General features: G+C 37.3%; 1 protein-coding gene across 1 annotated transcript in view; it reads left to right on the top strand.

The window, feature by feature from the left end:
* LOC145771367 (slit homolog 2 protein-like) overlaps window positions 1-13,293 on the top strand; it is a 43,703-nt gene that overhangs the window by 22,763 nt on the left and 7,647 nt on the right. Inside the window, exons 4-20 of the mRNA XM_082583122.1 lie at window positions 1,017-1,160; window positions 1,377-1,540; window positions 2,208-2,346; window positions 2,642-2,713; window positions 3,588-3,659; window positions 3,764-3,835; window positions 4,239-4,310; window positions 6,689-6,760; window positions 7,006-7,172; window positions 9,542-9,686; window positions 9,874-10,020; window positions 10,552-10,623; window positions 10,774-10,917; window positions 11,246-11,481; window positions 11,931-12,075; window positions 12,478-12,621; window positions 13,030-13,101. Of these exons, the coding sequence (XP_082439248.1) occupies window positions 1,017-1,160; window positions 1,377-1,540; window positions 2,208-2,346; window positions 2,642-2,713; window positions 3,588-3,659; window positions 3,764-3,835; window positions 4,239-4,310; window positions 6,689-6,760; window positions 7,006-7,172; window positions 9,542-9,686; window positions 9,874-10,020; window positions 10,552-10,623; window positions 10,774-10,917; window positions 11,246-11,481; window positions 11,931-12,075; window positions 12,478-12,621; window positions 13,030-13,101 (2,079 nt within the window). The remainder of the gene's footprint in view (window positions 1-1,016; window positions 1,161-1,376; window positions 1,541-2,207; window positions 2,347-2,641; window positions 2,714-3,587; window positions 3,660-3,763; window positions 3,836-4,238; window positions 4,311-6,688; window positions 6,761-7,005; window positions 7,173-9,541; window positions 9,687-9,873; window positions 10,021-10,551; window positions 10,624-10,773; window positions 10,918-11,245; window positions 11,482-11,930; window positions 12,076-12,477; window positions 12,622-13,029; window positions 13,102-13,293) is intronic.

Below are 13,293 nucleotides of genomic sequence, written 5' to 3'. Positions count from 1 at the left end.
CAAAATTAAATTTTACACATGGCTAATTTTAGAGATATTCTTACTTCATCTTTTGATTATGATAGCAGTTAAGATTTTGTTTGATGTTTTGCAGCAGCTGATTGCCATAAAGTAAATAGGTCAACGATAACATATTACAACCTGTCATTATCAGCTTTGAAGAACATGTTATGGAGCATTTGTGTACTTTAGCTGTGTTTTATTTATGATCGAGTTTTCTTGTATAAATTTCTGTGCTCATCAGAACACTTTCGGACAAAAACTCCTTTTATATGATGTGTCATATGATAAGAATTTCCGATTTTTGACGAATAATTCCGAAGTTATGCGAGTCACAAACCTTGTCTCTTCGAAAATCTTTTAAATCTTTACGTATGTGGTGAAAGTCATACACCTTGAAATCACGAGGCGCCAAACGGAGAACAAAAAGTCGATTTTGTTTGGTATTTTAAGGAAAGAATTTTAATGGCTTCCAGTTACCCTGCGAAGCATGTTACCTGCGTAAACCATATATAACGTATTAGAGCAGCTTGTAAAAATAGATTGATGGCATATTGAACACAAAATACAGCACAGATAAACACAACACTGGTCATATATGAGGCATTTGCTTGTAGCTTGTGCTCATTTTCGTGTTTTTACGGTTTGCACACTGTTGCGTATGGGAACTCCTGCAGTAATTAGCAAGATATTAACAGTTTTATCTATCATGAATGTTTAGCTCATATTCTCGTGGTAGTAAATTTTCAAAAATATATTTGGAAGATACCAAGATAATTAAAGATCTTGGGCACAGGGATTGTGTCCGGCTTCCAGTCGAAAGCTCCATGGTTCAATACTCAGTCCAGACATGCTCGTTGAGTGTTTGTACAGAATGTTTCTGATTGCTCCTTTGGTTAAGATACCAGAGAGCTTGTCCCCCCCCCCCAAGTCCAATGATAGTTGTTAGAAAAGCACTTCCACTAATTAAGTAACGACTGGACACAAGCTCACACGTGCATCTTACATTTCCGCAGACTACTGGATAACAATCGGATCTCTTGCATCAAAGATCGGACTTTCAAATCCTTGAGGAAGTTGGAGGTTCTAACCCTGAATAACAACAACATCACTGGAATCTCTCCTGGAGTCCTCCAAGGAAAAGAATCTCTTCGAACCTTGTATGAATTTAAACTGTTTTTATTGCTCTTTTTTACTGGGGGCAACGTTTAAAAGAACTGACGTTTATGTAGTAAATTGAGGTTATCGAAAAATTATTTCAAGGTTCATTAGGATTAAAGGAGCGTAAGAATTCAAATCATTGATCATATCTGGACAAACTGTGTTTTGTTAGCAGTGTTTCCATCACGTTTTAGCAATTGTCTTCTTTTTTTCAGCCGCATGCATACTAACCCATTGCATTGTGACTGCCACTTGGCTTGGCTGGCCGAATGGCTGCAAGATCGTAACAAAATGGCTGTGTTCACAAGATGTTATGAGCCCCCTCGACTTCGAGGGGTTAACTTGGCCGTGGCCCACCTTTCCGACTTCACTTGCAACGGTAAGTAAATTATTATTGCTCTTGCAAAGTATAACAACGTTGACTCAACATAAAAAGAAACAATTTCTGTTCCCACCATGCCAATAAGTATCAAAAGTCATTGTTTAGTCTATTATGTCAGTAAGTACACGGTTTGTGACTTTTGTTGTGTAAATTAGTGGTTTAGCGTCTTATTGAATGACCGAGCTGTATACCAACCGGAACCACAAACTGTCTTCCCTAATACCGTTCAGTAATATGCTTTTGCGGAAATAATGAAGGACTTAATCTCGCCTTTCGTCGCTTCGCTTAAATAAGCAACCTTGGTCACGCATGACTTGCTAAAGGCAATATTGTTCGGGGACAGGTATTTTAAACAAACTATGACAACTTTATGGCCACATATTCATGAATTTATGATTCGTTTGTGATAGTGGTTACAATACGAAAACGCTCTGAGAATTGCTATGTCTTTCAAAGTTGTTTGAGGCATCCACATTTGCCGCCAAGCCACGCAGGGTTTTACATTCACTAAAGTTATTGGCGAAGTATTAGTTTTGCTTTCATAAAAGGCTTTTTTTGCTTTAACTTTATATGCTCTTCGACGAGCATTATCAGAAATTTTTTAATTAACACTATCTACTCAGTATGGACACTACCTTTTGTAATTGATAAGTTTCTTTGACAGTTTTCGACACCAGAAGCCAACCATCCTGTGAGGAGGTGTCCTGCCCTTCCCAGTGTAGCTGCAGTGACGGGGTAGTGGATTGCCGGGACCGGGGTCTGACCATGCTCCCGGTCAACTTTCCTTCTGACGTCACTGAATTGTAAGTGTTTATGTTTAAAAAAAATTGAAGATTTTCAAAGACGTCATCAATGTCTTTGCAAATAATGGTAACGCCAAATAATTTCGGATGGTGATGTCAGAATGTTATAGTGTTACATCATCAAAACACGGTTTTCAGACTTTTCGTCACTTGATGTATAGCGTTTTGTATCTCCGTAAAATTGCCTTAAGCGTGCAAATATCCTGATACGGAATTTCCAGGACCCGACAACAAAAGAAGTGAATGTATTACGGAGAAAAGGTGTAAATTACTTTCATTTCTTTTTTCTTTGCAGGAGATTGGAGCAAAACAGGATTGAAGTGATCCCAGCATACGCTTTTTCGTCATATTCCAACCTAGAACGCATGTGAGTTTATTTTTAGACAAGATTACTAACAAAAACTGGCGTCACTTTTTTGTAACTAATGTATAATCTTTTTGCTACATCATAATTGCCGATTAAAACCAGTCGCTGCGTAAAGCCTTTAATGTTTCGATTCTCAAAGTTCACATCTTTCCCTTGTTTAACATAAAAGCAAGGCCACCCTGGTTTGAGTAATGCCATAAGCTTTTTAAATCCTGTTTGTCAGTAATTCATCCATCCCCGAAGAGTTCAAAGGTCAAATTTGTATGACATTTTACTGAAGGAAAAGTGCGAGCGAAATGCTGAAATGTTTCATTGGATTTTTCGTATTTGTCGGCCCTTCACCTATACCCAGGGTGTAATAAATTGGATGGGGTGTAGTTCCTGAAGGCAAGGCGGCCAAGAGAAAGGAACTGGCCACTATACTCTCGTTATTTTCGATGGTTTAGTACTATGAGAATCTTATCTTCTCATCCCCCGATGCTTGGATCAAGTATGAGACTCACCTTTCATCTATCTGCCCCTATCTTAAAACTACAGTAAAAAATCTTATTTTGCTGCAAATAGTTCACACAAACATACAAAATTACGCAAATGACCAAACTAGATCAGATTTCACTCCATAACAAAGTAGTAGAAGGCAATTGCGACGAGTAAATTATGAGTTCTGCAGGTTTCCAAATTGTTTTGTGCCAATCATTTCCCCTTGAGCGATATCAAGTTTAATTTGATCTCTTTGTTTTGTTTGTTCTCATGTTCTTTTACAAAATTCGACTTGTCTAAATATTTAAACTAATCTTTCGTTAACACTGATTAAATATTTTCGCACTGATGCCATCTTCTATCACATGACGTCATTCGACAATGTTTTCTGCAGAGATTTAAGCAACAACGAAATTCGAGAAATTCAAGCCGATGCTTTTCAAGGATTATCAAGACTCATGTCACTGTGAGTTGATGACACGATTTGTGATTACGTCATGGTATGCTACGTCATGTGTAATTCGTCATTAATTAATGCAGGAAAATTTTAACTGTGTGTATTTTCTCTAGGGTTATCTATGGCAACAAAATAGAATCTTTACCACAAGGAATCTTCCAAGGCTTAAGAAGACTTCAACTTTTGTAAGTTTATTGTTCACTTATCTTTTTTGCTGCTTTGAGGCTATATTTATATTATTTAATGCGGTAGAGGGTTGATCAAACATCAATTTCAAAAACTGTATTCTATAAAACCAGAGACAAAGCCCACACAAAAAGTCAAAAAGATTTTTGGCCCTGACTGGCTAAACATAAACTCATCTGTTTCTTAGTTCGATTCTGAAAAGCGGACGTTTGATTGAAAAGACGCAATGGAGTCCCCTTGAGCTATGCTATGAATAGTGTCTTTGTTGCCTCCTCGGTCTATTAATCCAAACCTTCAAAAACCAGCCATAAATCTGGGAAAGAGAATAAAACTACTAAATTTTGTAATTAATGAAGCAAGTTTCTTGTATTAATTTTCTAGTATTGTGTTGTTTGCTTGCAGACTTTTGAACGCCAACAAGATCACCTGCCTCCGACAAGATGCTTTCCAGGGCCTTACATCCCTGACTCTCCTGTGAGTTGCCTGTCGTTATTTAACTTAAAGCCTTACAAGCTGAATAAGTAAAAGCGCTCAAAATGTTACCAAAAACAGATTGTCACAGAGAAAAGGCTTTGTAGCCTACCTGTTACTTTTGAAACATATCAATTCCATTGTTTCTTTTAGTAATTTTTTAAACTATTTAGACAGCGTTTCGCTATATTGACGATTGTATTTGGAGCATTGCTTGTACCTTAGCACTCGTTGTGCGATACTAACACATTTATTTGTTGTGACTCAGTGTTTTCAATGGGCCACATAGTGCACAAAATAAATTAAAGTTTTTGGCATTCTAGCCAGTTTAGTGCTATCTAGAATTTTTCTGCTTGCAGTAATAGTTTTGAAAACTCTCCCATTAATGAAGATAAATTGTCTACGTCGCTGGTGGATGTTTACCTTGTGAATGTGATACGTATGTACGCTTTGCAGGTCTGCAAATTTTACTCATTCTGCTAAAATTGTTTAACTAATAACCGGTTTTGTAAACAAACTTTTATTTTATCGGGTTCTTCCTTCCTGAGTGTTTAAAACACGAAAAAGAAATTTGCAAACAAAGACCCAATAGTCCATCCAATCCCGTTTAATCACGTTTGCATGCAAACATCATTTTTCCCACAATGCAAATCTGTGACTGTCACATTCCAGTGGTGGTCGGGTTTTCAACACGTTCGCTCTTAACGGCTGTATCACTTTCATACCCGATAGCTCGTACAACTTGCGATTTAAGCTCGTGACGATGGATCACGTGACATCTGATGCAGACCACACACACTTGATAAAGAAAATTACACTTATAAAACAAAAACTTTAATTTTATGTCCTTTTTTACATTGAATCATCGTCTGCTGACATTGCGTATACGTAAAAAAGATTGCGTTTCTGGCCGGAAAACCGTTTTCGTTTTTTTTATTTGTAGATTCAAGTATTTTAGTGATCAGTAATTAATATACTTGGTGTGGCGCGGTCGAAATTATAAGGTGGTGGAAGGAAATCTTGTATTCAATGAAGATTCTGGTGTTTAAAATAAGGATATTTAGTCTGTGTCGCACCTCAACCGTCAAAAAACCCAGACAAACAGTGATCGACTAAAAACATCAAAAGTTAACTTTGGCTTAACATTTTTGTATTTGACTGTCACAAACTGCTTATCTTGACAGTGTCAATATTATTGCGCTTGTCAAATTTTCTCTACAGTATTTTCAACATGAAAACACCACAAAACAATGGATGATTCACTCCAAGTTCACGTATATACTCGCAGGAACAGAACGGATGTGGTTAGATAGACAGTTCATGTTAAAGTTTGAGATATGTTTAACAAACACACTAACTAACCTATCTAGGCCAAAACCTTCACGAAGTAGATTGATCGACCGTTTCTCACTGATTAGAATTGTTCAAGTGGCAAACATATTTTCACCTACGATTCTTTTATCGATTGTTTGAATGATTAAGCCCTGTTTACACTACTGTTAATATCGTAGAAGGTGAGTGTAAACGGTACTACATTTTTAATCCGAGTTATCAATTTATTTGTGTTATTTTGCTGTCTGGACGCGTTGAAGTAACATTTAAATCGAGTGTTTGCTGCTGTAAAGGGAAGAAAATAACTTTATCGTGCTCATGTAGGAAGAAACTGTTTGGTTTCACAGTTTGTATTACAAAATTAAGAAGCCTTTGCTTCTTGAAATTTCATAACACTTCACGTTTACTCTTCCTTCCTACTGTTATCCCTTGATGAAAATAATACCTTCATTTTAAACTTTCATTGAAACAACGTCGTGTTTCGTTAAAACCAACGACTCCCGTGTTTCGATTTTTTACTGATTGGGTTGCAACTGAAAATTCTTGTCAGGAGTTGACATCTTATCCAGTGGCAGATCCAGGGGTGGCGATTGCCCCTCTAGAACACAGAAAAGTAACTTTATTCATTGTGTATTTGCAACGTCGGATTATACCTAAATATCATTGCGTTTTGTTGAAACCGCTCCCCCTACGGCTACTTCGCCCCTTGTCTCAACTAAACTTTGCCTGAATCTAAAGTCATCGCTATCTTAGGGTTGAAGCAATGGTTGAAGTCCTTGTTAACGGACCACCTGTTTAGTTCAGATTAAACAAACAACCTCTCAAGAAACAGCTCAAACAACCATATTTTCCAAGCGATTTATTACCATGACTCACTCCACCACCTGGTGTCCAGTTTCCTTTAAGAAAATATTTTGAAAATAAAAAGGACTTAGCTTTGATTGGTCCCTTCACAATTCATTGAATTTCAAGATCAGCTTACGTGGATTTTTATGTTGAAACAACGTATCGTTTGTGTGTGTTTTAATCGTTTTTGCTTTCTTTGACAGGTCACTTTACGACAATAAGCTGCAATCGCTTTCCAGAGGAGTGTTTGACCCTCTACGGTCCATTGAAACCTTGTGAGTTGTTTAGTTTTTGCACGAATTTTACTAAACTAAATAGAAAAATAATTGGCTGCTGAGTTCAGTTTAGTGAAAGATTTTACCAAGATTAGATTTTTTAGGCAACTCTAAAAAGTAGAAAATCGTTTTGCGTGCTATGGTGCCATGTTGTGATATTCCAATCAGTTATGATTCGAGAAAACTTTTCTACTTCAACTTTTTAATGCTGTGCTTTTCTTTTTTAATTTGAGATCATTGTTCAGGCATTTGGCGCAGAATCCTTTCATTTGCGATTGCAATCTTAAGTGGTTGGCAAAGTATCTCAAGAAATATCCCGTGGAAACCTCTGGGGCTAAATGTGCCGGACCTCACAGAGTTGCCAACAAAAAGATCGCCCTCATTAGAAGCAAGAGATACAAGTGTTCGCCCGGTAAGTGGTGTGTTTTGTCTTGAAACAACGTCAACCAGTTGTTAAATTTATGAAATTATTTTTACGGCTGGAATTCTATAGACACACAAGCTAGATACGAAATTGGTATCCAAGCAATTATTCTGCCACGGCAACATCCAAAAGCTTTTCTTTCAAAAGTGCCGTGTCGATCAAGAATTTAGTTTTGTATCACGAAGACTAATATTAAAATTGGAGTGGGAAACCTTAAAGTTCTCTTATTTTTTCACTTTACTTTGTTTCAAAATTGAGTTTATCTTTGTAGCTTTAGTCACTGTTGACTATTCCTCATGGAGAACTTTTGATTTCAACCTGCATTGACTAGCAGGTCAGGAGTGCTCTGCCGATTAGGGGCTTAATTTATCAATCGGCATTTCAAACGCAATTGGTCCGTCATCAAACGCACGATTTCCCGGGAAACCGAACTATGACACCGAGGTCTTTAATCCGATGCAGAATATGCAGCAGCATGATTTAATTAGTGGCCTGCTTTGATCCTAAGTCGTGCTTTCAATAAGATTCTTTATAAAGTTCTCCTGTCTGGTTTATTTTAAATAAGAGGTCACAATTGCCCTGGGACCGGCAGTGATGACGTTTCAAGCGTCATCGAGTTGTCGCAACCAACTTCATAGTCAAGGTGCTTTTTGTTGTCCTTAATTTTGCAATTAAGTTGCATTTTTAGGCTTTTTCAGGCATTCGCTTTATGTTTAATAAGTTAGAGATTCATTCGACTGAAAACACATGGAAACATTGCGATATTAAAAGTTTCGCATCAGTTTTAATTTTTTAATAGTTGTCTTAAAGTGTGGATTTGATAAGTCATCTCTCAATCTCTTCAAGTAATCTTAAAATCCAGCAGATTAAGTTTGAATTTATTAATCAAATTTTGATCAAAGATGAATGTCATATCTCGCGTGACCGACCTAGATTAAAGCTTCATCGCAACTAAATTAAGTTATAGTCGCATTCTGGCGCTTGTTTTATGAACGTCGCCATAAAGCCACAACTATGTCTTGACAGTTTGTCACAGATGAAAAACACATGTGAAGTATGTTGATAAGCAACTCTTGAGTAAGTGAATCAGCTATTTGTGTCATGGCCCATCGACAGCAATTGTCGAATCACTGATTCCACTGGGCTTTTAAAGCTCTAAATTCCCTTAACAAGTCGTGAAAAATACCTACTTGTCATATTATGTCATTCGAGCGTGCCTCCCAAGAAGAGGGTTGAGTGGACGTTCTCAATTTTTTTTTGCTTTTTGTTTTTTAAATGTCGAGATATCCGATTTTTAGTTGAAATATCCTATTAACGACATTTGTGTTGTTTTTAAGCATCTTACGTCAAAGCATGACTTCACCTTTGCACTGTCTAATTCACTTTATTCATTTCGCCATGTTCGATCTAAAGTTACAATGTCGTTCAAATTCACATGTAATTGAAAATATTTCAACAGCATCGCTAAACGGTGATTCAGCATCGTAAAATGTACTTGTTTGCTCTTGACTGTTGGTTGACTCGGTGTATGATCGTTATTACGACGTAGAAATCTGCACTTTAAAAAAGGAGACCACATCAAATCAGACAATTGTTCATTGTTGTATTATCGCAATAATCGTTTCAGCTCCGTTCAAGTGATTGCTCTGATCATAAGCCGAAGTTTTCTTCGATAAGATTTTGCTTGCAGAACACAAGGTTAATAATTTGCTACAAGTTTTCTTGGGCGCTTTGCTAATTTTTTGCACACTTGATCACTTGTGAAGAGGTACTAATAAATCTGCGAATGCAGCACTTGCCGTGCCTGCTTTTTGTTCAATGACAAATTTCTTGCTAATTTATAAACCTCAACTTGAACTCTGCAGTGTATTTTCAAAAAGAATGTTTTTTGATTTCCTATTTTCGAATGTTTATACGTTAAGGATATAATATAAGCGGAACTGATGTAATATTTGATGACGTTGACATTAGCGGCGTATTGACGGTTTCGAATGCTCGGAAAAAACGGCCCTTTTCGTACCCCTGAATGACAACGTTTGAGTTATCATTGTATGTCTTGTAGCCTAGATTGCGACGTAAAATGCAAAATCAAGTTAGCACCCCCTGACACCGCACCTGGAGACTCATAACGTTATACTATCCCTGTCTTTCTCTAAGCTATATCTTTGACCATGATTGTGAATTAAGACAATTATTTGTATAGACAGTGCATCACAAATAACTTACGTTGATTCTACCATGCTTCTACGTAGTTTTATGAACACATGTAAACAAAAGTGAGTTTTGTTTTTCAGCAGGCAAGTACCTCTTTGTTTAACTTGTAAAATTAACGAATTATAATTATTTGCCTTACGCAGGTGCTGGCAATGTTATTCTATCCGGGGAATGTACGCCTGAAGCTGAGTGCCCAAGTAATTGCAGATGTGAAGGAACGACCGTTGATTGCTCGGGTCAAAGTTTAACCTCGATACCGGATAATATTCCTCCATATGCCGCAGAATTGTGAGTTTTTTACCGATGTGTTTTTTAAGTGATGAGTCTATTTGCCAATGCATTTAAGTGATTATCTCTTTATCTGGAAAGCATTCTTCTCACGTACGGGATGGCCCATTAACTGCACTAAGCGCTTAAATCGCCGATATTGGCATTTTATTGCTTTACTTGACTGAAGTGCTGGATTTCTTGACAGGATTTTAAGCAACAACCAAATAGAAATCGTAAGCCGCTCTGGAGCCTTCAAAAAATTGCATAACCTCAAGAAAATTGACCTTTCAAACAACCAGTTGACGAAAATCGAGGACGGAGCTTTTTCTGGGGCAAACAGTGTCGTCACTTTGTAAGTTCAAGTTGTTGGTAGCACATTAATTTTACATCAATTTTCAGTTAATTTATATTGGACTGTAAATTTCTGAAACGCTAAAACTCTTTGCGAAATACTTTATTTTTACTCAACCTGCTTATCGTCACGGTTGAATGGATACATTATGACGTATTCAAACCATTACCAGAAAACCCTTCTGGTTTTATCGAGCAGGGACAAATGTTGTGGTAGACACCGGTCTATTTTATCTCTTATCGAAACACATTACAAGATATCAGTTTGAAAAGTTAAAGTACATTCTGCAAGCTTATCTGAATTCGTCCACTGCATTGCTAGCTGAAGATTTTACATGATTTTCATGTATTTTCATGTAATTTTCATTGATAAGTGAGCGTTTTAACTTTTTTTTTTTTTTTCATTGCGTTTGTTATTATTGTTTCGAATATTTCATTTCGAACGGTCCTTATTTCAAGGCAATATATACTAAGCTCCAATTTTTGTTTATTTGCATTAAATTACATTGAATCAACTTCATTTCTACCGCAGGTGGCTCAACAACAATTTGCTATCTGACATCAGAGGCTCCATGTTTTCCGGGTTGAATAACTTGAGGACTTTGTAAGTGATTATGAATCAAGTCCTTTGTACCACTTTTGTAAGAAGTATAACTTCATTGCGAGACAACATTAATGTTTATCACTGTTGAAACTTTAAAAATTAAAAAAAGAATTGAGAAAAAAAGATTTTTATATAACATTGTCGTTACAGAATGCTGAGAAACAATAAGCTCACCTGCGTTGGCAACCACACTTTTGCCGGTTTGTCAACTGTCAATCACCTGTCGCTTTACGCCAATCAAATCTCAACAGTATTGGGCGGAGCTTTCAAAACAATGACATCATTGAACACACTGTAAGTCTTCGGAAATTTTATGCACCCACCTGCTCTGGAGCGGTGTCGTCCTTTCGAACGTCACGTAGACGCTCTAACCATTCGGTCACGCAGCGACATATGAAATGTGATATTATAATTCTATAAAATCTGTTTTTATTGCAGCGTGTGCAAGATATAAGTGTGTCATTGACAAAGCACCACAGACCTTATGATCCATCATTGGTTCGCTATGATTGACCTCGGTTGACGATGATGAATAGATTAATGATCGCGGATGATGTAAAGTTGTGTTTAGATTTATAATCTTCCAGGTCAATGTCATCATTAAAGGTCATCTTTTTTTCAGGAATCTTTTGTCGAATCGCTTCAACTGCAACTGCCGCTTAGCGTGGATGTCCACATGGCTCCGACGTAGGTCCGTCGCCTCCGGGAACCCCCGATGCTCCCAACCAAGCATTCTCCGGGGACTCCCCGTGGCGGATATTGTCACCCAGGACTTTGTTTGCAACTCAAAAGAAATGTCCCAACCTGCCCCCACCTGTTTGCCCATTAAAAAGTGCCCTAAGAGGTGCACCTGCGAAGGTGAGTTGAATTCTATAGCCATGTCAAACGTTAGGTTATAAATAAGGAAGAGAAAAGGTCGAAATTCATCGAACTATCAAATGCAATGGTTTAAGATTTGGATTAAGTTATGGGAAGGCAGGAAAACCGATTTTCATGTCCACTTTCAGACTTGCTTTCGAGTGTTCTATCAAAGACATAGCCGCATGGTTTTCATCGGTTTCAAACTGTTTTTAGGTTCCTCATCTTCTACACTAGCACCAGCCAACTGAAACAAATATAATACTAGCATAATGTGTTTTTTAAATTTAAAGTAGGCTGTAGCAGTTGAACGTTTTTCCTAACAACTTTTTTGTTGCGGACCGCCAGCCTGTAGTAGTATTTCATGTGGCTTTAAGTTGCTTCAAACTCCAGATTGCAGTACAGTATTTGGTTTGCACTTCTAATAAAAACAAATACACATCACTCAGGAACCATCGTCCGATGTGGCAATCAAGCTTTGACGTCATTGCCTATCAATGACATACCGCATGACGTCACCGAGCTGTACTTGGAGATGAATGTGATCCGGGTTATTCCAACCGAAATAAAGAAGTTTGTCTATTTGACCACGCTGTAAGTGTGTTAACGAAATTTCACACTAGTAACGACACTTCCAGAAAGTTTATTCTCTTCCATAGTTTTAGGCCATTCCTAACAGGTTAGAAACTTACGGAAATGTTACTGATAACCGTACGTATATGTGTATCAGATAATGTTACTGGTAACTCATAACATGATGTAATGTCACGCACTTCTGTATCCAGTTATAATGTAACTGCCACCGCTCAAGGGTGGTAAAAGGCAAAGCTCTTCGACCCTTGAAGTAGCGAAAAAGAAAGGATCAAACGAAGAAGAATTATACTTTTATTTCATAATCTTAGCAGTGTCTTAGTTTTGGACAGTAAGGTATCCAAATTTTAGGCACTTGGCGCAAGATTAAACCTAATTTGATCATTGTGTCTTTAATCTTCTCAGAGACCTGAGTAACAATCACATCACTTCGGTGAACGACTGGATGTTTTCCAACCTCACGCATCTCTCAACCCTCATCTTATCCTACAATCGCCTCCGATGTATTCCTCCAAAGACTTTTGCCGGCCTCCGTTCCCTTAAGATCTTGTAAGTTTCTTCGGGTTCACATGGTTTGTATGTGACAGACATGTTTAGTTTTTACTCCGGTTGATTAAAATGCAATTGAAATTGCAAAGCAAAAAGTTCTTTTTAAAGTCTAGCGGTACTTTATCCAATCCTATTCAAACATACACCATTTATCCCAGGAAAAAGCAGTCTGTAACTGATTTATGAGACGGATTTTCATTTATGGTTGATAAAAACTTGTCATAACAATACGTTTACTCTTCAAAAAATTGATTTTTTTTGTGTAATATCGTGAATGGTAGAGGACACTGTATTTTTCCCTGCATGTTATAGTTTGACTTTTTTCTCTGTGACGCATTTGAAGAAATAACAGTGTGCATCTTGTTTTTACACTTGACAGTATTTTTTAAAGTGACAATTTTTGCTCAGATCCCTCCATAGTAATGACTTGTCAACTCTTCCAGAAGGAGCATTTGATGATTTGATCTCCCTTGCAAATGTGTAAGTGGCTATTATTTGTGCACCCGTCTTTTTGATGTTACTGTTATGTTCCACATCACTTGACCAACAACGTGTGAGGAAAATGGATCATGTTAGCAAGTTAAGCAGTTGTTTTTACTGTAACAAAGCAAACTCTCTACCAAAACTTTAACAAGTTAATTGTTGTCAATAGCCTACTTTCAATACACGTCA

The sequence above is a fragment of the Aplidium turbinatum genome, chromosome 5, assembly GCF_918807975.1.
Source record: "Aplidium turbinatum chromosome 5, kaAplTurb1.1, whole genome shotgun sequence".
In the NCBI taxonomy this organism is placed as follows: Eukaryota; Metazoa; Chordata; class Ascidiacea; order Aplousobranchia; family Polyclinidae; genus Aplidium; species Aplidium turbinatum.
This window is presented reverse-complemented; position numbering and strand designations above follow the sequence as displayed.